This window comes from Bos javanicus, chromosome 16 (assembly GCF_032452875.1).
Source record: "Bos javanicus breed banteng chromosome 16, ARS-OSU_banteng_1.0, whole genome shotgun sequence".
In the NCBI taxonomy this organism is placed as follows: Eukaryota; Metazoa; Chordata; class Mammalia; order Artiodactyla; family Bovidae; genus Bos; species Bos javanicus.
The window spans coordinates 7,287,250-7,311,197 of NC_083883.1; the positions used below are offsets into that span (position 1 = coordinate 7,287,250).

General features: G+C 36.4%; 1 protein-coding gene across 2 annotated transcripts in view; it reads left to right on the forward strand.

The window, feature by feature from the left end:
- Positions 1 to 23,948, forward strand: part of KCNT2 (potassium sodium-activated channel subfamily T member 2) — a 435,264-nt gene that overhangs the window by 269,244 nt on the left and 142,072 nt on the right. For both annotated transcript variants that reach the window (XM_061382138.1, XM_061382137.1), the window contains exon 14: positions 18,708 to 18,816. In XM_061382138.1, coding sequence (XP_061238122.1) covers positions 18,708 to 18,816 — 109 coding nt within the window. The remainder of the gene's footprint in view (positions 1 to 18,707; positions 18,817 to 23,948) is intronic.

Here is a 23,948-nt window from a genome sequence, read left to right on the forward strand (position 1 = left end):
CACCTGCATTGGCAGACAGATTCTTTACCAACTGTGCCCCCTGGGAAGTCCCAGTTAATGAATATATTCATAGTTGCTTAGGTATTCACTTATCTTGCATGATTTAAAAACTTAAAAGATCTATTAAGCATGTAGAAAAATAATACTGTAACTCTGTAGAGTAAAAATAAGCAAAAATGTACGAAATAGTGAAAAAAAAAAAAAAGAAACCTAAAGCCCTCCTGTGTTTCTCTACTGTGAGCCTCCTTTACTTATCATGCAGAACACTTCATTTCTGACACTTCTGGTCCATAAATGTGCGTGTGTTTTACCTCCACACAAAGCAATTCTTTGCAACACCAGTTGGGTGTCCTAAATTCAGCTCAATTCAAGTGATGGCGCTAGTGGTAAAGAACCTGGCTGCCAATGCAGAAAACATAAAAGATATGGGTTCTATCCCTGGGTTTGGAAGATCCCCGGAAGAGGGCATGGCAACCCATTAAAGTATTCTTGCCTGGAGAATCTCCATGGGCAGAGATGTCTGGCGGGCTACAAGGTCGCAAAGAGATGGACATGACTGAAGCAACTTAACACTCACTCACATCTATTCAATGATAGTGCCAGATCCCACAGGATAATGGCTCAGACCCACAAGACGACCCCTTACCCCCACTTCAGATGATGAGGTACATAGAGTGAGGTCTGGAAGGGTCCTGAGCATAGGACCTTCTGTCCTTGAGGATTTGGGGTGCATCACTTTCCCAACGTGTGTGTGTTCACCAACCAAGAAGCCCTCCAAACTCCTGACTATTGGTATTTTATGGAAGTTTCCTCACAAAAACATGACCATTTATTAACTCCACTTCTGGCCCCTGTACCCTCTCTGGAAGATGGGGTTGGAATTGAAAATTTCAAACTTCTAATCACAATTTGATCTTTCTGGTGACTGTTCCCATCCCAGAATCATCCAGGAGCCCATCCAGAGTCACCTCATCAGAACGAAAGATGCTTCTAGTTCTCAAAAGCATCTTAGGAATTTACAAGAGGTCTAGAAGTTCCATGTCAGGAACTGGGTTGGAGGAAAATATAATAACAAGGGATGTTCCTAGTGCTCTTATCAACCAGAAAATTACAAGGGTTTCAGGAGTTCTGTGTCAGGAAAACTTCACAAATAGCTTTCAAATATATAAGTGATGTTCCTTCATGATATGGTAACGATGAATTCTGCAGGAGAAGGAATGACACAGGAGAAGAGCAACAGAAATCTAGACCTAGATCCTGTAATTTTTTATGCAGCATTCATTTTTTATAGCAGTGTCATTAAAACGTGTCTCCATAGAATGCTGCTCTGGAGATAATATGGAGAAAAGCTTGCTATGAAAGTATTGTATAAAGTAGTAAAAGAATGCACATGCAGAAATCCAAAAAGGATGGCTGCATCAGCTAACATCTGTTTACACAATTATATGAAGGTTTCACGAGGAAATAACATGATCTGCACAAAACATTTTTTTTCTATTTTTTAAAATAATTAAACTCATTTTTAATTTAAGGATAATTGCTCTACAATATTATGCTTGTTTCTCCCAAACATCAACATGAATCCACCATAGATAAACTTATATCCCCTCCCATTTGAGCCTTTTCCCACCTCCCTCCCCATCCGACCCCTCTAGGTTGTTACAGAACCCTGGTTTGAGTTTCCTGAATCACACAACAAATTCCCACTGGCTACGTATTTTACGTATGGTAATATACACGTTTCCATGTTACTCTCTCCATACATCTTACTTCTCTTTCCCCCCATAGTATCCATCAGTCTTGAACACAACAGTTAAATAAAAGTTCATCCTTTACAATTTTATTTATTATAAGAATAGATGTAAAAAGAAATAAAATGTCTAGCCATATGAGAATCGATACACAAAATGTATGATATGTGATCTGTATATAAATTCGTTGGTGTTGTTTAGTCACTAAGCCGTGTCCGATTCTTTCGTGACCCCTGGACTGTAGCCCACCAGGCTCCTCTGTCCATGGGATTTCCCAGGCAAGAATACTCGAGTGCGTTGCCATTTCTTTTTCCAGGGGATCTTCCTGACCCAGGGTTGAACCTGGGTCTCTTGCATTGCAGGTGGGCTCTTTACCACTGATCCACCAGGGAAGCCTGTGTATATAAATTATCCAACTATAAATCATTATTATAAATTTTATTGATATTAAAATGAAGAACATTATGGATGAAATAAGATATGAAATTCCTTAAAATAAGGTAACAATTTTATTAATACTACTTATGTGCATTAAATTATATTTCATTTTATATGAAAACATAATTATAGCTAGAAGGCAAGTTTGTTGAAGATGGTTGTTTTTATTTGTAGAATTTACATTTCACATTTTTTTCCCACAAGGTCCAAATTACCAAGTGTAATTAATGCCATAAAAATTTCCAAACAGTTACATCTAAGGAGGAAACATGTTCACTTAATTAGAACAAGGGGTTATGTTTTTATAGACTATAATCATTTGTTTACATGACCAGAAATACTGCTATTATGTTGGAAAATTTTAATATATATATGAATTTATGTCTTTGCAATTAGCATATTGTTATATAACCTATAACCAATTCTCATTTAATATGTTCATATATCTTTCTTTCTTTCATGCCCAGTTCTCATTTTTTTTTCAGTTCTTATTCAAGCTATTCTATATAGTAAATAGAAGGGACTAAATGTGATAAATTAGCCAGAACACCTCCTTGAGAATGTTAAATTCACCTTCTAATAAGGAATAAAAAATAAGTCATTTTAAAAAGTGGTAGCTATTTTGGGGGCTGCTCCATACAGCATGTGGTATCCTTGTTTCCCCAATCAAGGATCGAACCTAGGCCCCCTACATCAGGAGCATAGAGTTTTAACACACTGGACCACCGGGGATGTTCCAAGGAGTAGTTATTTTTAAAACTGCCAAAGTGATTGTAATTAGCTGAGATAAATTATTGCCAAAAATTTGGGAAGTTTGTGTGTTTGAAAATAAGAAAAAGAAATTTGTAAATTGTAAGTTAGTAGTTTTGACAAAATCAGTTTCATTTTGGATTGTTTGTTCTTTGGTTTTCAGCTTATTAAGATTCAGTTTTGTCTGGGACTAAAAGAAGGAAAATAAAAGTGCAATTATTATATAAGAGATTTTTGTGAACTTGGGTGGGACTTGCTTTAAGATGGTTATCTAGTTTAATTTTGAAGTTAAATGGTATGTGTACTTTTATGGTATTTAATACACAAGCCAATTTGCTCCCCAGAAATGAATAACTTATGTTGCAGGCATGAGCAATATTCCTTTTACTAACTCTTGCCACCTGGTTGAATGAAAAATAATTTAAGAACGACTTTACTATTATTATTGTGGCATGCATGTGTGCTAAGTCACTTCAGTCATGTCCAACTCTGTGCGACCCTTGACTTTAGCCTGTCAAGCTTCTCTGTCCATGGGATTCTCTAGGCAAAAATACTGGAGTGGATTGCTGTGCCCTCCTCCAGGGGATCTTCCCGACTCATGGATTGAACCTGTTTCTCTTACATCTCCTGCATTGGCAGGCAAGTTCTTTACCATTAGTGCCACTGGGAAAGCCCATAATTGTGGCAAACACTTATTTAATGCTTACTATGTGCAATGACTACAGTTCTGAATAACTTTTTATAGATTAACTCAATAACTTTCTTTTTTAATTTTTTTTTTATCAGAGTATAGTTGATTTACAATGTTGTGTTAGTTTCTGCTATACAGCAAAGTAAATCAGTTATACATATATCCCCTCTTTTTTAAACTTTATTTCCCTATAGTTCATTACAGAAAATCAATGAATTTTCATCATAATCTTGTAAAGATAATTGTGCTTAGTCACTCAGTTGTGTCTGACTCTTGTGACCTCATGGACTGTAGCCCACCAAGCACCTCTGTCCATGGGATTTTTCAGGTAAGAATACTGTGTTGCCATTTCCTCCTCCGGGGGGGGTCTTCCTGACTCAGGGACAAAAACCTTCGTGTTCTGTGTCTTCTGCATTGCAGGCAGAGTCTTTACCCACTGAGACATCAAGGAAGCCCCATTAAGATAGTAGATTAGTAATCTATTGCTGGGTAATGACCTCAAACTTTTGTGGTATAACCAATAAGCACTCATTATCTCACAATTTCTGTGGGTCAGGAATTTGGGAGAAGTAATAACCCAGATACCTGTGAGGTTGCAGTAAAGATGTCAGTTAGGTCTGTGTTGTCTGAAGGCTTGACTTGGACTGGAAGTTCTGTATCCAAGGTGGCCCCTCAGCACTCACATGGTTGTCAGGTTAGTGCTGGCTGTGGCAGGAGGCTCAGTTCCTTACCTCTGGGACTTTTCTTTAGGGCTGCTTGAGGGCCTTGTGATGTGGTTGCCTGCTTCTGCCAGACCAGCTGATCCAAGAGAGAGCAAGGCAGAAGCCACAGGGTCTTTTATGACCACCACTCTCTGTCATTTCCACAGTATCTCATTGGTCACATAGATCAGCCATATTCTGTGTAGGAGGGAACGGATGACACAGGATCCAATACCAGGATATGGGAATCATAGAGGCTGTTGGTCAAGCAAGCTAGTCTGTGTAGATTCTATTCTCATTCCCATTTCATGGATGAGAAAACTGAGAAACGGAGATATTAAGTGAAATGCTGATGGTGCCATGCTAAGTGGTAGAGCTCGATCTTGAATATGCATTGTCTCCAGACCATGTGCTGTTAAGCCATATGTAGTGTTGCCATAATAGTTCATTTTACTTTTAAAGTTTTGATTAACAGTTGCACATTTTCATATATCTCTTGTCCACTTCCTTTGTGTGTGTGTTTGTATATAAAGCACACCCCACTTAACCTTATTTTCTACAGAGGTGGCTATTTTTCTCTTAGTGAATTATAGAGATTTTCCTTATTTTAAAATTACAAATATTTTGACTTTTTAAAAGTTGCTTTTTTTTTTTTCAGTTTGCCAGTTGTCTTTGGGTTGTGCTTATGGTGTTTCTAACACAATTTTTGTACATTTGTCACTGTCTTCTTTATGATTTTTGCCTCTAGATTATCCAAAGATCCATCATTTAATACTTCAAATCAGTTCATTTTTCTAATAGTTACTTTTTAAGGCAGAATTTTTAGCAACCCCTAGAATTATCCCCTAAAGTCAAAAAGAGTGTGTGGATCATGAAGTACTGAAATGCCAAACTTAGTTTTTGGAATCTGTTGATGTGAACTTCATATTGAAGAATTGTGAGGGCTCGTTGGAGGAAGATTATCTCATGGTAGGCAAAGACTCAGCAAGACAAGGCACTTGGCTCAATTATTCCCTTAAATCAACCTCACTTTGTATCCAGTGACTCCTTTAAAATTGCATATGCCTCCTGGTAAAATTGAAATTTCAATGGCCTTTTGTATGTCTCTTTATTAAGATTGTTAGATGAATATCTAGCTGATAGTAGTGCTTATCTACCTATCTATTATCTATCATCTATCTATCTCTATCCACCATCTATCTCTGCAGATGCATTTTGGAGGGAAAAGAAAAGATTTGGTTATTATGGAACACTGCCAAAGATTAGGCAGTGCCCATTAAGTGTGTCTTAAATACCCAATAGAAGAGATGAGGTGAGATCTTATTTGCAACTTTGTCCAGGGTAATGACACAGACAAAAAGAACTGTCACAGATCGTACATGACAACTCTAAATATGGCTATGGGTTGTCAGGGGAAGATCAAGAAAATTGTAGCATCTTCCTTCTTTGATAAGGAAAGGGTGTGGACTCATAAAAGTGCATATTTCTACTTGCCTATTTTTATGAAAGAAAAAACTTTAACATATTATGGGACTCTGTACTTTGTTGCATGCTATTCTGTGTTATTTTAATTTAAAGTTTACATTTTTGTAAGACAGATATACTTACTACTTATTTGTCTAATATAATACTAGGCATAGTTGCTCTAAGCCTTACATGATTAAAGATGTGGAATTCGATCTTACATCTTTTGACTCCGGTTGCAATGATTCTTTCAATTAAGTACAGAACCACCCTTGCCACGTTTTCCTATTTTATAATTTATTTCTAAGAGTTCTGGGATTATATTTTAATCCTCATAGAATGTGTGATTCAGAAGGTCTATTTTCCAGTTTAAATGACAATGGTTTCCAGAGATTTAGAGTGAAAAAGACATGCAGTAGAATTGTGCACCTGGATCCTGCATCCTCCCAAGTGATTCCAGGCCTATTTAACTGTTCAGACCTCACATCACCCAAACTCAGTCTTCTGTCTGTTTTGTTAATTCAGCCATCCAGTGCCATCTAAAGCCTCCCTCTTCCACCTCAGGGATGCAATACTTTTCAATTAGCTTTTAACACAGTGCTGCTCAAAGTGAGGTCCAAAGGCCAGTTTCAGTCTATAGACTTTTACTAGCTTGTGCATGCTCAGTCACTTCAGCCGTGTCTGACTCTGTGACCCTATGGACTGTATCCCCCCAGGCTCCTCTGTCCATGGAATTTTCTAGGCAAGAATACTGGATTGGGTTGTCATGCCCTCCTTGACTTTTGCTAGACTACAAAATAAATACCCAGTTGAGACTGAGCATGTAGAAACTTTGATAGCAATCTGACATTGTGACATCCTAATGCATTGCAGTTTGTTGCTCTTTGGAAAGCAAGTAGACTGGTTTGGATCATATCGAGTTCGTAGGTGAGTCATATATGGCATGAGTTCTCTGTGTGTGTGTGTGTTAGTTGCTTAGTCATCTCCGACTCTTTGCAACCACATAGACTGTAGCCCACTAGGCCCCTCCGTCCATGGGATTCTCCAGGCAAGAACACGCATGCAAAATAGAACCATATATGTGTTTGCAATAAGTTGGAAATTGAAAAGAGACGTCTGTCTTTCATCACAATTAGCTGAGAAGCCAGCTCAGTGCCTCATCAGTGTAGAGTCTTTTGCGCCTCACCTTCCTTGTTTGTCCTGCCCTCTGTAAACTGCCTGGACTTTGCGGTCCGTCATAGCTGCATATCAGTATACTGTTTCCCTTTGTTGTGATTTTTGATGGCTCCTGATTGACAATAGCAAACATACACATAAACAAAATCCTACATGGATGGATCCTTTTCTCCTGCTCCTTGGCTGAGTAAGTGCCACTAGAAACAAAATTCACGCAGTGAGTCAGACTCATATTGGTGAATTCATGGTCCTGCAGCTCACAGGCCCTTCACAGTGTGCACTTTTTTTTCTTATTAAAACACGCTCTTACTCTTGCAGTTACAGTTTCAAACTTTAGCTCATCACTTAATTCTTAGATGGGGGAAAACAATGCATGAAAGATTTCCTCAGATTTTTGCTACCGTATCTCCCCAATGTCACTTCCTTTTCACCCCCTCTTTCCTGCTTTTCTCCTGTTACAATAGTCTTTCCTTATTTCCATGCTGGTTTCCCTGGTGGCTTAGATGGTAAAGAATCTGCCTGCAACTTGGGAGACCCAGGATTGATCTCTGGGTTGGGAAGATGCCCTGGAAGAGGGCATGGAAACCCACTCTGGTATTCCTGCCTGGAGAATTCCATGGACAGAGGAACCTGGTGGGCTACAGTCCAGGGGGTTGCAAAGAATCAGACACGACTGAGCGACTAACACACACAGACATCTCCTTGCTGGATCCCAATGCCTGGTGCCCTGTCTGCAACTTTGTGATATTATTCTCCCCTTCATTTTAAAATCTTTATTTGTTAATTTATCTCCATGGAAATTTAAATGTTTTCCTACCTCTCTGATTTATGTTTAAGAAAATTAAAAGAAATTTTAAGAAAACTTTTAAGAAACTGCATGTTTTCCTCATCTTTCAACTAATGACTCTTAATTATCCTTAAAATCTTAGTTTACACATCACTTTTATGGGGATTTTTTTTCTGATTCCTTGAGGGAAAGAAAGATATCCTTTTTAAATTCTTAGAGTGCTTGCATTCTTGTCCTAAAATTTATCATTGTATATTTGCTACTAATAAGTCTCCTAGAGGTGTTTCAAAAGCTCTTTGAATCAGTGACTCAAATCATTTTAGTCCAGCTATAATATTGGCCAATTCTTTCCAAACTCTGTCATTAAATGGTTGGAGTTTGAGTAACATGGTGTTTGTATTTTTTCAATCATCAGTTCAACTTAGTGGTGATTTGAGCCACTTATCCATCTGGTAGCAAGTAGTAAGCTTTAAAGAACGTTCAGGAGAGAGGAAAACCACTAGAAGGTTGTAATGCACTCGGTTAATCAATTTTAGACTTGTATAGCTTTTGTAGAGTTCTTTATAGGCAGTTTGAATTTAATATGGATTTAGGCAAGTTACATTACCTCTCTGAAAGTCTAATTCCTTATCTGAAACTGTTTAACACAATATATATCATAGAGCTTTTGTGAGCTTTAATAACACACACATACGTACATGTATATGAATCATTTAGCATAAAAGGTGAAATATTGTTTGGGATTATTATTATTGCAATATGATTAAGGTAATTCAATAAATATATCATTCACTCTCAATTTTCATGACATCAATTACTATCACAAACTAGTGAGAAATGCTTTCCATTAGCATCTAAATAAATTGAGTTCTGAAGTCAGCAATTTTTCAAAAAAATATTAATACTTCTGTTTTTGTGACATGGTTTAGAGAAAAAGGTTAATAAAATTAAAACTGTTTTGCTCTAGGATATAGGAAACTTGGTTCCTCTTTTGAGCTTTTAATTAGTGTGATACATTAAAAAAGTTACAGCATTAACATAGCATAAGGATTCAAGTAATTAGAAAAACACAAAAATGTGTTTTATACTCAGTATTACTGAAGTGAAATAAATCTGTTTTTTTAATGTTGCCAACGTCAAGCTGAGTTGAATTCTGTATATTTAATAAGAATCTTATATTTAAATCTTGTGAAAGTAAATGACTTTTAAAGCTTTACTTAAATCTATTCTTAGTCATTTAGTGGTTGAATGGTTCACAGTCTTAGAATTGGAAGAAGTGTGATGCCTGCTCATGTATACACACACACACACACACAAACCCCAACTGGTAATTTATTGATTTAAACAACAATATCAAAATAAAACTCAATTGTTAGAGATTGTCTATTCTCCTTGAAGAAGAAGCAATTTTCATGGCAATAAACCCACTCATGCTTATAAACAGAGCTTAATAAGCAAAGGTTATATGAGAGATTTATAACACAATTTGTCCAATCGGTCAATGTAATAAACTCTTTTCCCATAAAATAAAAACAAATAACATTCAATTTTTAAAATTTACCCCATTTCGTGTTTCTCTTTGAAAGCTCTTTTCCAAAGGATATTTGATTTCTGTAAATCAAAACCCAGGGCTAGAGTGGTTTCATGCACTGGCCGCTGCTGTTTACAGCTTTCCAAAGAGCCGTTACCTAGCAACTGCATAGAAGAAGCTTCCAGTAGTTTAAATCATAGACGAGCTCAGAAAATACTGTGAAGCAGACCTTAAAAAAAATTTCTGACTTGTTAAAATGTAATTAACAAATCGACTTTCTGTCAAAATAGATCAAAATAGATTTGATCATGTCTATTGATAACTTTATAACTTTAATTATAATTGCTTATCTGAAAAGCTTTCAAATCAAAAATGATAAAAATAGCAATAAAATAGAAACCATGGATATCACATAATCCTGCTGTTTAAAAGTCACAGTCCTGAAAACTGTTTCCCCTTCCTTAAGATGGCTACTATTAACAGTTTGAGTCGTGTTGTCACACTTTTTTGTGCATGTGTGTAGTCTGCTTTTGTATCAGTGGAGTTATATCCTTTTACTCCTTAAGATTTTAAACTGTGTCACTGACATTTCAAGATGGCTTATTGAAATTTCATTTTTAGTAATGCCGAATTGTGATGATAAACATTTAGAGTCATCTAAGTGATCCCTGGGTCAGGAAGATCCCCTGGAGAAGGAAATGGCAACCCACTCCAGTACTCTTGCCTGGAAAATTCCATGGATGGAGGAGCCTGGTGGGCTACAGTCCATGATGCCACAGAGTCGGACATGACTGAGCGACTTCACTTTCACTTTTCACTTTTTCCAGTGATCTACATGAAGATGATCACCATCATCTGTCTAGCATTCTGATCTGCATTTTGTTCTCATTATCTACTCTTCTCCTCAGAAAATCCCATGAGGTAAATACTATTACTATTCACATTGTCAAAGATGAGGCAAGTGAGGCTCTGAGGGAACAGGACCTTGTTCAGGGCCTGACACACTCGGTGGTAACCCCACTGGATCCCATGCACTTTTGCTCAAAGAACAAGCAACAAGAGAGAGAGCTGAGTCAAAACAAACAGAAACTTTACAAGGACAAGAAGGAAACACAAGACGGAATATATGTAAATTCAAACGAGGAAATGTTTTCTTCAACAAGGAAAGAGAATTAGAAAACATGGACAGATTTGATCTCTGCAAAGGAGTGATTGTTGTCTGCATAATCAAAACTGGCCACATACGTGGCCAAACCAGTGAGAGGGAAAGAATTTAGACAAAACTGGTTTTGTCTGCCAAATATTAACCCAGAAGTTTACAAAACTTGGTCTAGTAACCATGTTTAACTGAGGAGCCGATACATGCCATTTCCCCCTTGGTAGCCACCCACCCAGCTAAAACTTGGGGATATGTGTGGGAAAAGGAGGGCATTTTACTAAGGAACAAGGAGAGAATGAATATAGACGATAGTAGTTTCAGCCACAGTTCAAATCTTTTTGTCCACCCGAGTATCCATGTACAGTATTTTTTCTATACAGTAAGATAGATGTGTTCAGTATTAGTTGCTCAGACATGTCCAACTCTTTTGTGACCCCATGGATTCTAGCCCACCAGGCTCCTCTACCCCTGGGATTCTCCAGCCAAGAATACTGGAAAGGGTGGCCATTCCCTTCTCTAAGGGATCTTCCCAATCCAGGGATCAAACCTGGGTCTGCTGCATTGTAAGAGGAGCATTCTTTCCCATCTGAGCCACCAGGAAAGATTCTCATCCATTATTATGAAAAACACAGCCAAGTTGCTTCAGTTGCTGAATCTAGCTCCAAGTCTAGGATATCTCAATAATGCAAAGTCATTTCTAGCTGTGGATCCTAATAGTCTGGCAATGACAAACCAATAAATGAGTTAGTTACCTCCACTCCCACCCTATATGCATATATAATAGTGGGGAAAGATAACTGTAATAAAATATTGGGTTTTGGAAAATGCAAGGGAGGCACATGGCAGACATTAGTCCAGGTCAATGGTGATTATCCTGTGGGACATGAATTGCAAAGACCTTGCGGTAAATTTTTTGACTAGAGACCATCCTGCTGTACAGAATAACTTGTCTGTTCCTAAGCATAGATTCTTGTTCACTATTTTCAGTGATTACAGAGAATGTTGAAATTGGAACAGATTTCCTCTAGTCCTTTCCATGTGTCAGTGATCGTGTTCAAAGTTCTTTTCTAAGAACTTTCGTACACTTGCCTTATTTGGCTTTTATTGCCCCATCCCCATCTCTGGCTTGGTTGTCATGGCAGCTACCTTGGCATTTCAGTTTGTTGACCCTCTGTTAGTTCGACTCGTTAGTCAAAAATCAACTCTAGTGTCAACTGTCTTTTAGGATTGTACTTCCATGCATTTGAATGGGCAGAGGAATCCAAACAAAAGGCAACCCATAGGCTAGTCCCACTTTAAATTCATGTTCACTAATTTTTAGGGGTCTAGCAGGTGCCAAACAGTCATTCTGTTTCCCAAATCTGTTTCTTTTTACCCTCTCTTAAACAGCTTTGCCATGTTTTCTCTTCTCACCTCCAACCTCTTTCCTATCAACATTCCAACCTACTTCACTAAGAAAGTAGGACCATAGGAAGGAAAACAAAGTTTTCATAAACTTCTGCCTACGCACATACTCACCAGCCTGAAGGTAGAACTCCCATATGTTCTACCTCCTCTCCTGTTATTATAGATGAACAATTTTAGCAGCACTGTGACTGAGCAGGGTCATGGAAAGAATAACGTATTATGTTAATAAGATTACCCAAATTCTGACAGTCTAGGAATGACATTTTAAGGAATTGGAAATATATCCTATAAAGCTTTCAGATTTATGAAAGGTCATTAGTCCATTTGGCAGATTAAACAGCACTCTCTAGCTATTGATAATAATGTATATTTGCCTTGTAACTCCAGTATTTTTGCCACCTGATGCAAAGAGCTGACTCATTTGAAAAGACCCTGATATTGGGAAAGACTGAAGGCAGGAGGAGAAGGGAACGACAGAGGATGAGATGGTTAGATGGCATCACCGACTCAATGGACATGAGTTTGGGTAAACTCCGGGAGTTGGTGATGGACAGGGAGGCCTGGCGTGCTGCAGTTCATGGGGTCGCAAAGAGTCGGACACGACTGAGCAACTGAACTGAACTGAACTGAATACCTAGCCAGTAGTCAAGTGTTATTGAGAACGTTATTGTTTTTGAACTTTGATTTGTGTTTAGTTTTAGGTTGTTTAAACTTAAATAGCCACATGTGGCCAAGGCAACTGTATTGGCCAGCACAGTTTCATTTTTATTTTACCTGATTATTTACTTATTTTATTGAAGTATAGTTGATACACAGTGTTGTGCTACTTTCAGGTGTACAGCCACGTGAATCAGTTATGTGCTGGGTGCTTAGTTGCTCACTTGTGTCCAACTTTTTGTCACCCTGTGGACTGTATAGCCCACCAGGCCCCTCTGTCCATGTGGATTCTTCGGGCAAGAATACTGGAGTGGGTTGCCATGACCTCCTCTAGGGGATCTTCCAAATGCAGGGACCTTCCAAACCCAGGTTTCCCACATTGCAGGCAAATTCTTTACCATCTGAGCCACCAGGAAAGCCCAAGAATACTGGAATGGGTAGCCTATCCCTTATTCAGGGGGATAAATCCTTCCCAAACCAGGAATTGAACCAGGGTCTCCTGTTTGCAGGCAGATTCTTTACCAGCTGAGCTACTAATGAAGCCTGAATCAGTTACACATACTGATAGCTTACGGTGGACAATGTTGGAGTTGTGATCTCTGAAGAAGAGAATTTAGCTTCAGGACCAGGGGCAAGACTTCAGACACTCAGAACTTCATGTGGCAGAAGTTTCATTACATTGAAAAAGGAATAGAGGAAGCTTCTGACGTAGACATCAGAAGGGGGTGGAGAGTGTCCTGTCACTAGGCTTAGCAAAGAAGCTGTATACTTTCTCAGTTGGTTATTAAGAATAAATCAAAAGAACATCTCAAGGATGTAAAGGTCTTACCAGATACTCCCACAGTACACATTTTAAGATAACAGGATTAGTCAGACTTTTTTTTTTAAGAAGGAGAAACATGTCTTTGTGCAGGATATGTTGTTGTTATATAATCATTGGTAAGGAGTTTAAGGAAAAACATACCCTTGAGGAAGATGAGTTGTTTTACTGTATAATCATTAGCTCTGGGCTTAAAGAAAAAAAAAAGTTTTATGTGACTATGACAAAGGAATGTAGAAAAAAGAAAAGTTTGTCCTTTTCTTTTCCTCTGGGGCCCCAGACTCCTTATCAACCTACCCAAGAATTAACTCTCTCCATACATATATATTTTTTTTTCTTCATACATATATATTCTTTTTCCTTATAGGTTATTACAAAATATTGAGTATAGTTCCCTACGCTTTACAGTAGGTCATTGTTGGTTATCTATTGTGTATATAGTAATGTGTACAGGTTAATCCCAGACTCCTAATTTATCTCTCCCTCTGCTTTACCATTGATAATCATACATTTGTTATTTTTATGTTTGTGGATCTATTTCTACTTCATATATAAGTTTTTCTGTGTTATTTTTTTAGATTCCATACATTAGCAATATCATATGATATGTGTCTTTCTCTGTCTGGCTTACTTCACTTAGTACAATCATCTCTAAATCCATTCATATTGCGGTAAATGTCATTTATTCATTCATGACTGAGGCAATTGTATTTGCCAACACAGTCTTAGAAGGGTGATAAGTGGGATGCCAAAAAGTTGCAAAACAGGACAAGCATTTAGGAAGCTGTTTTATTACCCCAAGTGAGAGATTATTAGTGTTTATATAAAGGTCCATGATCCCTTTAGCTGATTTGGGATCCCTCAATCCAGAAAACTCTGAGAAAAGAAAATATTTTAGTATTTCTGTTAGTGGTAAAATCTGACCTGAAGTTATTTGGTAGTAAACCCCATACTGAACTTCATTTTCTTTTTTTAAATTAGTAAAAGTATTCACACATTTAACTGCAAAAACAATAGTGTTTTTAAGCATAGGTTGCTCTCTACGTCTAGTACACAAGATGAAGCATATTGTTTCTAAAATTAAAAAAAAATAAATTTTAATTCTAGAAGCTGATAAGTGGCCCTTAAGAGCATGGATAAGGATCAGAAGCCGGCAATAAGTAGTTAAGAGTGGGAATGGGGGGGAGGCGAGTGAGAAAGTGACAGAGGACCAAAGTGGTACCATCCATAAACCTTGGCAGTCATATGACATTGGGAAATGAGGGGCAAAATAAGATGAAAGAATATTCTGCTTTTGTATTCAAGTTAGGAAATAACAGTGAGTATAAATGTTTGAGGAGGAGAGATGGATTTGGGCCTGAGAGGAGACATCTAGAGATAAATTCAATTTTGATTTGCAGAATGAGTTTCACCTTTCTTAATTTGTGTAAATGAAGACTATTTTGCTATAGTATTCCTTTTCATGTGTCAATCATCCTTATTGGTGAAATATATGTTTTCTTTATAAAGAGTACTGATTTTTCTTTTTATCTAACAAGGAATCCCAAGATTATATATTAACTCATTAATCTAAGATGGATGCTTTCAACCTATCTGATCCAATATCTCTTTTGTATGATAAATATTTTGTCACACTTCCTTTACTAGCCTGGAACAAAATTCAGAGTAAATGTAAATATCTATATGAATACACTTTAAATAATTAATAGAATATGTAATTTGTAATATGAAGGAAAAACAGAAGAGAAATAATTAATAGTAAGAAAGCATGTATCTCAACATTGTAAATGCCCAGATATGAATAACCAAAAAAAGACAACACAAAACAGATGCGTGCACCAGTAAATATATGCCTGCTACTGACAACATTAATGATCAGATCTTAAATTTCTATTAATGACTCACATATAGTATTAACAAAATAAACTTTCTCTAAGTTTATACAGTAACTGTCTTCCTAAATAATTCAGTATTTACTAAAATTTTTCAAAACTTTGTATCTATGTAGACAATTGCCTCCAGAAATGTGTACATTGCTTGTTGGGTTAATAGACACTGTAAAAACTTTACTTACCTGTAGAAAAAAAGCATATACAGACATAAAAATGATGCCTAAAGCTAACTTTTCTCTTCTCTTTCCCACTGATTATTATAGTTTTTGAAACATTAGCCAGTGCAACATGATTGTACTTCAGCCATTTCCAACCAACCAGAGATAACACATTAATTGAGGAAAATGGAAGGAAGGGGGCCCAGTTTTTTTATTTTTTAGCACTAAAGGAAAATAAGATGGAATATTTTCAAACTATCATATAACTACCGCATTTTCTCATGGTCCCCTGCTAGAAGAAATATGGTTTCTACATTAAGCCAAGGGAAAGTTAATAGTTGCATATGGTATTCAGTTCAGTTCAGTTTAGTCACTCAGTCATGTCCGACTCTCTGTAATCCCATGAACTGCAGCACACCAGGCCTCCCTGTCCATCACCAACTGCCAAAATCTACCCAAACCCATTGAGTTAGTGATGTCATCCAACCGTCTTATCCTTTGTCGTCCCCTTCTTCTCCTGCCCTCAATCTTTCCCACCATCAGGGTCTTTTCAAATGAGTCAGCTCTTTGCATCAGGCGGCCAAAGTATTGGAGTTTCAGCTTCAACATCAGTCCTTCCAATGAACACCCAGGACTGATCTCCTTTATGATGGGCTGGTTGGATCTCCTTGTAGTCCAAGGGACTCTCAAGAGTCTTCTCCAACACCACAGTTCAAAAGCATCAATTCTTCGGTACTCAGCTTTCTTTATAGTCCAACTCTCACACCATACATGAGCACTGGAAAAACCATAGCCTGGACTAGATGGACCTTTGTTGGCAAAGTAACGTCTCTGCTTTTCAATATGCTATCTAGGTTGGTCATAACTTTCCTTCCAAAGAGTAAGCGTCTTTGAATTTCATGGCTGCAGTCACCATCTGCAGTGATTTTGGAGCCCCCCAAAAATAAAGTCAGCCACTGTTTCCCCATCTATTTGCCATGAAGTGATGGGACCGGACGCCATGATCTTAGTTTTCTAAATGTTGAGCTTTAAGCCAACTCTTTCACTCTCCTCTTTCACTTTCATCAAGAGGCTCTTTAGTTCTTTACTTTCTGCCATAAGGGTGGTGTCATCTGCATATCTGAGGTTATTGATATTTCTCCCGGATATCTTGATTCCAGCTTGTGCTTCCTCCAGCCCAGCGTTTCTCATGATGTACTCTGCATAGAAGTTAAATAAGCAGGGTGACAATATACAGCCTTGACGTACTCCTTTCTCTATTTGGAACCAGTCTGTTGTTCCACGTCCAGTTCTAACTGTTGCTTCCTGACCTGCATACAGGTTTCTCAAAAGGCAGGTCAAGAGGTATTCCCATCTCTTTCAGAATTTTCCACCATTTATTGTGATCCACACAGTCAAAGGATTTGGCATAATCAATAAAGCAGAAATAGATGTTTTTCAAGAACTCTCTTGCTTTTTTGATGATCCATCGGATGTTGGCAATTTGATCTCTGGTTCCTCTGCCTTTTCTAAAACCAGCTGAACATCTGGAAGTTCACAGTTCACATATTGCTGAAGCCTGGCTTGGAGAATTTTGAGCATTACTTTACTAGCGTGTGAGATGAATGCAATTGTGTGGTTGTTTGAGCATTCTTTGGTATTGCATATATGGTAATCATACCTTCCAAATTTTCTGGTAGTGGGTGGATTTTTAAATACTCTATCTCATGTCATAATACATATACATACTTTTCTTCAATCATGTGTTCAATTTTTGGTTTAAAATTTATAGACCCCATGTGTTTGGCTATCATATGATTCTAAAGTAAAATTATTCTTCATTTAACAGTTTTGTAACTTTATTTTCATAGATTGGGCATTATATACTTAAAATCATTTGAGAAATATTAAAATAGCGGTTTAAGTCACTGTTCTTTTGCAGATACTTTGAATACTTTTCTAAATTCAAAATAGAACTTAGGATCTTCCTGTAAACTATTAAATCATGGTTATATATTTTGGAGATTTTTCTTATAGATTTTTATTATAATACTGACAAGCAGAAAAAAAAAGAGGCATTGTTAGATTCTTGAGTTTTTTAAAGAGTAAACCCTGATGTGTAACCATAGCTTATAATTTCTTCCATAAAATGTAAAAGAAAAAATGAATTAAGGAAATGAAGGAAAAAGAAAAATAATGGGCTCTTTCATATGCTCACTGATGTTATGCAAACAAGAGTAAGGTTATTATTTATCTATCTGGAACATTTAATGAATCACTTCCCAAGTAATCTTGTTTCATCATAAATTATATAGTGTGTGTTTTCATTTCATAGATCAGACTCACAAATTCAACCCATTTCTTCATTAGCTAAAACTGCTATTTTCTGCCTAAGAATATTTACTTTCTTAGAACTTTAAGCAGTCTTTATTTTCAATATCAGCTACAGAAGTTTACTTGGAAGGGAAGGTTTTTTTCCCCCAAAACAAACAGCTTTTTTTTCCCCAAACATTAATTGCTTCTCTAAAATGTTATTTTTGTGGAAAATTGAGCATATGGCATCTGGGCCCTCATTCCTGCATGAAAACAATTTACTTGGGCTGAATGGCATTACTCCTTTTAACATGACCTTCACTCCCCCCAACCATGTGTCATCATTTCTAGCTCTCTATTGTTTTTATGTCATTGAGTTTCTTTTTATGCCATTTATTATTGTTTCTAACTGGACTCTATCATCTTCTGAATTTATGACCTTAGATTCTAAGGTTAAGGTATAATTTATATTTATATCAGGATTAATTTTTATTGATTGATAATGGTAGTTGTTTTGATTGTACAAATTATTACTTATCTATTGTGCAAATATTATCTGCCACATTTTTTAATAAGTAATTCTAAGTCTTTATGTTATGTGACTATGGATTTGATAAATAAATCATGTTATAAATCAGCACTATTATATTTCATACCATAGAATTATCAGAAGTAAAGGAGACTGTGTTTAGTCTTAAATTTACTATACAGGCTGTGCCTCACACCTACCAACTTCTTACCTTTTTGTACAGATGAGGCACATGAAAAAAACTTCTTGCCAAAGGCTGTCAGTTTTATTAAAGACATATCTGGGGTTAGAACCCCCCTGTACCTCAATAACTTACCTCACAGTCTAGTACTCTTTCTTATGAAACATTTTTCCTGGAGATAAATTTGCACATGTAAAAACATCTCTGAAGCAAGTGTATTTATATGGAAGCTTTTGTAATTTTATTCTGTGTTTTACATATTACTTTAAAATACTACTATCCCAAGGTAAATTATTCTAATTTACCTATTTTATTTCAAACAGATCATGTTGTTTGTGAAGAAGAGTTTAAATACGCCATGTTAGCTTTAAACTGTATATGCCCAGCAACATCTACACTTATTACACTACTGGTTCATACCTCTAGAGGGCAGTAAGTATATGTTTTCTTTAAGATAATGCATTTTAAATTATAAAAAAGAATTATATAAGTGTAGTTATGTGATTTAGAAATACAGTAAGCCTAAGTATACAGCTAGATATGTACCTTTACTTGTATTTGTGTGAGTTATCATCATTTGGTAGACAGAGGGTAGACAGATAATTACAGACCTACTACAGGGTCTAAGACATAGAGGATATTGACAGGGATTTGCTGTCTTTTCTAACTAATCGAGAGATGATTTGTTTTATCCTAAATTCTATGCCTGCCTCATTAGTTAGGCCTAGAATTAGGGTATTGTTTCTACTTTCAAAATTAATACTTAGCAAATAAAATCTTGAAAAACAGGATGACAGCAGTCACTATTGAAAGGTCTTAAAGTCATTCTTTTTCTGTTTCTGAGGTAAGTTTTTATCTGAAAGCTGTTTTTATGCAAATGAGCTCAAAATTAAAATTTTATAAGTATTATAGAATGATAAATTAGTTGATAAAATTAGCTAATGTAGTATAAAAGAAATTATTTAATGAATTTCAGGGTACTGAGGGAAATTATATCACCAGAACATTTTTTCCCATTTGTTTTTTTGATAGAGTTTCCTAAACCATAGATGTTGTTTTTGACTTGCATTATCAAGTAAAATACAATCAGCGAATATAGTCACTGCTCTTATTTAAAAAGATAAATGTTGCACCACATTTCATACTTTTCATATTCCTTACTGGATATTTTAGACAAAATGTTTGATTTTCTAAATAAATTCCACAGTGGTGCTTGCAGTTATAATCATTTAAATTTAGTGAGTTAATTGATAGCTGTTTAAGTGAAATGACAAATCAAATAAGTCAAGGAAAAGGAAATTCTTTCCTGGGATTTAGTACTGCTTGGAGGAAATTGATAATTGAAAAATAGTAAATTCCCTCTAGTGTTTTTAAGTAGATTTACCTCTTTTCCCTCTAATTATGTCTCTGCTCTATAGAGACAGAAAGAGTTTCCCAGAAGCAATTTTCTCAAAGTTCTGAATATAACCATTTCTGTTCTATACACTGATAAGCCTTTAAGATGTTCAATAGAAACAATGTAACAGGACCACAAATGAAATTGTTTTTCTTGGATGGACTTACTCAGCATTTTGATGGAATTAAATAAAATACTGAAAACTTTGTCACCAACTAGTTGAATATTCATAGAACTTATGGTTTCATTATTTTGTCATCCATCTTTGTCACAGATTTGTACAGCTTTAGAGCTGAGAATTTAGTCAGCTTCATTCTTGCACAAATGATAAAATGAAGCCCTTCAACACTAACACACATTAGTATTTATAGAATGGTTAAATTACATTTTCCAACTCCTAGTAAATATTATTTATTGGCACACAATAGTGCCTGGTGAACATTGCACTTCGTATAAATTTAAAAAGAATTTCAGCATCTCCTCAAATAGGACTTTTCCTAATATACTCTAATGAATTTTGTCATATTAAAAAAGAAAGTGATCATCTTGAAAACATTACTACATAAGTAAGGATTTCCTATAAGTAAGATTGACCTGCAAAATCATTCCCCAATTAAGTGACACAATAAATGCTTTAATCCACCAAAAGTACTTTCTTTGTTATTGAGATATAATTCATATACCATATAGTTCACCTACTAAGATATACGATTTTGTAGTTTTCAGTATAGTCATAGAATTGTGCAACTATCACTGCTAAATCCTAATATTTTCATTATCTCATAAACTCTCTACATTTTTGCAATAGCCCACATTGTATCCAAACTCTTCCAACTATAGGCAAACACAAACCTTACCCAATCTCTATAGATTTTTCTTTTCTGGACATTGCATATTGCAATGGATGGAATATTACAATGGATGGATATGAATGGAATCATACAGTGTATGCTGTTTTTGGACTGGCTTCTCTCACTTGGCATAATGTTTTTAAGGTTCATCCATATTGTAACATGTATCATTACTTCGTTCCTTTTTGAACTGAGTAGTTTTCTATTGTATGGATTTATTTCTTTGTACTTTTCTGTTCATCAACTGATGGGTACTTGGGTTGTTTCCAGCATTATGGATAAGGCTGTTCTTAATATGAATGTAAAGATTCCTATGTGGACATGTCCTTTAATTTCTTTGGGTCTATATCTAGCAGTGAAATTGCTGAGTCATGAGCTTCCTAGGTGGTGCTGGTGATAAAGAAAGCACCTGCCAATGCAGGAAACGCAGGAGACACAAAAGACAAGGGTTAAACCCCTGGGTGTCAGAAAGATCCCCTGGAGGAAGAAATGTCAACTCACTCCAGTATTTTTGCCTGGGAAATCCCACGGACAGAGGAGCCCAGTGGGCTACAGCCCATAGAGTCACAAAGAGCTGGATGTGACTGAAGTGACTGAACAACCCCCCACACCAGTAATTCTATTTAGCCTTTTTTTTAAGGAATGTCCCAAATGTTTTCTGAAGGGATTATATCATCTTACATTGCCATCAGCAGTCTATCATGACTCCAGTTTCATGTCCTCGGCAATCCTTGTTATTATCTGCTTTTTGCATCATAATCCTCCTATTGAATGCACAGTGGTGCTTCATTATGGTTTTGGTTTGCATTTCCCTGATTACTAATAACGTTACAATTAGTTCATGGGCTTATTGACCATTTTCACATCACCTTTGAGCAAAAACCTATTCAGATCCTTTGTCCATTTTCTAATCACATTGTTTCTGATTATTGAGTTGTAAGAGCTTTTATATATTCTAGCTTATCTTAAACAGATAAATACCATCACTTTAGTATAAATGATCATCCTAATAGATCACTTAATTAAAAAAATCTAATATATTTTATTAATAATATTGTTTGACTAAAGTAACTTGTTATGCATTAATTGAAGGTATAGTGAAGATTCACTCATTAACAGAACATGTTTAAAATTTTGCCTTTAAGCATCAGCAGAAAGTAGAGACCTCAAATATATTGATTTAATAATAAGAGAGCAAACTTGGGAGCTAAATTAAGTAGTATAATGGGGAAATGTTGAGTAGTCTAGAAATGCTTTATGTAGGGATTATCAAACTATTAATTGAGACAATACCTACAGTAATACTCAGATTTCTCCATTAAAAAAGAAGGAATAATATTATTAAAAGTTAATTCTATAACAAATGGTGATTGACTAAAACTAGTTGATAGACACAAGCTAAAGACTTAGATCCAACAAACAGAAACAAATATAATACAAAATCTAAAATAGTCTAATTTGAAAATGTATTTTTAAATTAAATGCTCTGTAGATTGTAGGTACTTAAGGAAATAATAATTATGTGTTCTGAAGCAAATAAGGTAGACAAAGGAAGCAGGAATTAGAGATAGAGAGGGCAGCTTATTTAGTGACAGTCCTCCCTTAGGTCTGACAGTGGAGTTCCTAATTCAGCCTTAGAATTAGATTTCTCCACTTAACCTTCATACGTTTCTTAATTCTCTTCCTCTAGCCTGTGGAAATGGGGCAAAGATGGAAACCATATGTTAAGTATGGTTTTGTTTTGTATTTCCCTGATTACTTCAAGTGGCTTCAGTGGTAAAGAATCTGTCTGCCAATGCAGGAGACTCACGAGTCACAGGTTCGATTCCTGGGTCAGGAAGATCTCCTGGAGGAGGAAATGGCAACCCACTCCAGTAATACTTGTCTGGGAAATCCCCTGGACAGAGGAGCCTGGCAGGGTTACAATTCATGGGGTCGCAAATACTGAATGACTAAGCAGGAGGCTTTCACATCAACTTAGCCATGACCTAGACCAGTGCATCTCACAAGGCTCATTAATGCTCCTACGATCTTACATTTTCTTTATTTAGATGTTAATATACTCGTTCCTGTTCTAGTTGATCAGTGAGTCAACTAGATAGGGTCAATTTTAGATGACTTTGAATAACTGTATCCCTTTTATTCATTGGCGTTTACTCTGTATTTTAGCCCTTCTCAGTTTTCCCCTCTTACTCCATTTACATTTGAGTGTTCAGTGCTCTTGGCAGGGGCTTTTCTTATTGTCAATTAAATTAGTATTTTGATTTATTTGGCAAACATACTAGAAAGATGAACAGAAATTTATTCATTGAGCAGATATCACTGTAAGCTGTCAAACATGGACTGTGATGATTTTAGCAAACATTTGCCAAATTATCAGAACAGTTGATAGACATTCAGCTGACCCATCTTGATATTCCATTGCTATCAAAATTTAATATTTTCTTTTCCTTTCCACTTAATTTCACAAAAATATTTATTTCATTAGTCCCATCCAAGAGGTAATATTCTTTGCTCTTTATGCTTATTAATGGGAAGGAAAGAGAATTGATAAGAAAAATATTTCAAAGTTAGAATTTATGAACCTTGGCCACTGATTAGATATGGATATAGAAAAGGGGAAAAGAGGAAGAAAATGTCTTCACACACTGAGGTTGGACAGGAAAGAACTGTAAAATGTGTGGTTTTGACAGAAGGAGAAAGGAGTTTGGGGTTGAATCTATTTGCTTTTTTGATTCAGGTACCTTTGCTTGTAGGAATTACTGATTCCTGAGGAGGAATCTGGGCTTCCCAGGTGGCTCATTGGGTAAAGAATCCACCTGCAATGCAGGAGACTCAGGAGATGAGAGTTCGATCCCTGGTTCGGGAAGATCCCTGGAGGAAGGCATAGCAGCTCACTCCAGTGTTCTTGCCTGGAGAATCCCATGGACAGAGGCGCCTGGGGGGTAACAGTCCATAGGCTCCCGAAGAGTCAGACAAGACTGAAGCAACTGAGCCTGCGAGCATGAGGAGGAATCAGGGTTGTTCAGGGCCACAGAACTGAAAGAAGAAACGGTGGGGATTTGGGAGAAATGATCACTTAAGACTTTTCCTTGGGAAATTACTCCTTATAGGAAACAGATGGGAGAAAAGGACAGCAAATATAGTGTAGCATCACAGGATAAAAAGGAGCAAGGATTTCCAAAAAAATAACTGGAGTGTTAACAATACAGATGGCTTAAGATGGAGAAGAAGCAAACAGAATTCGGAGGTCACTGGTTTCTGGGAAGTTCTGAGAAAATTTTGGACAATGGAGACTTTTTGAGGTAGGATGAATG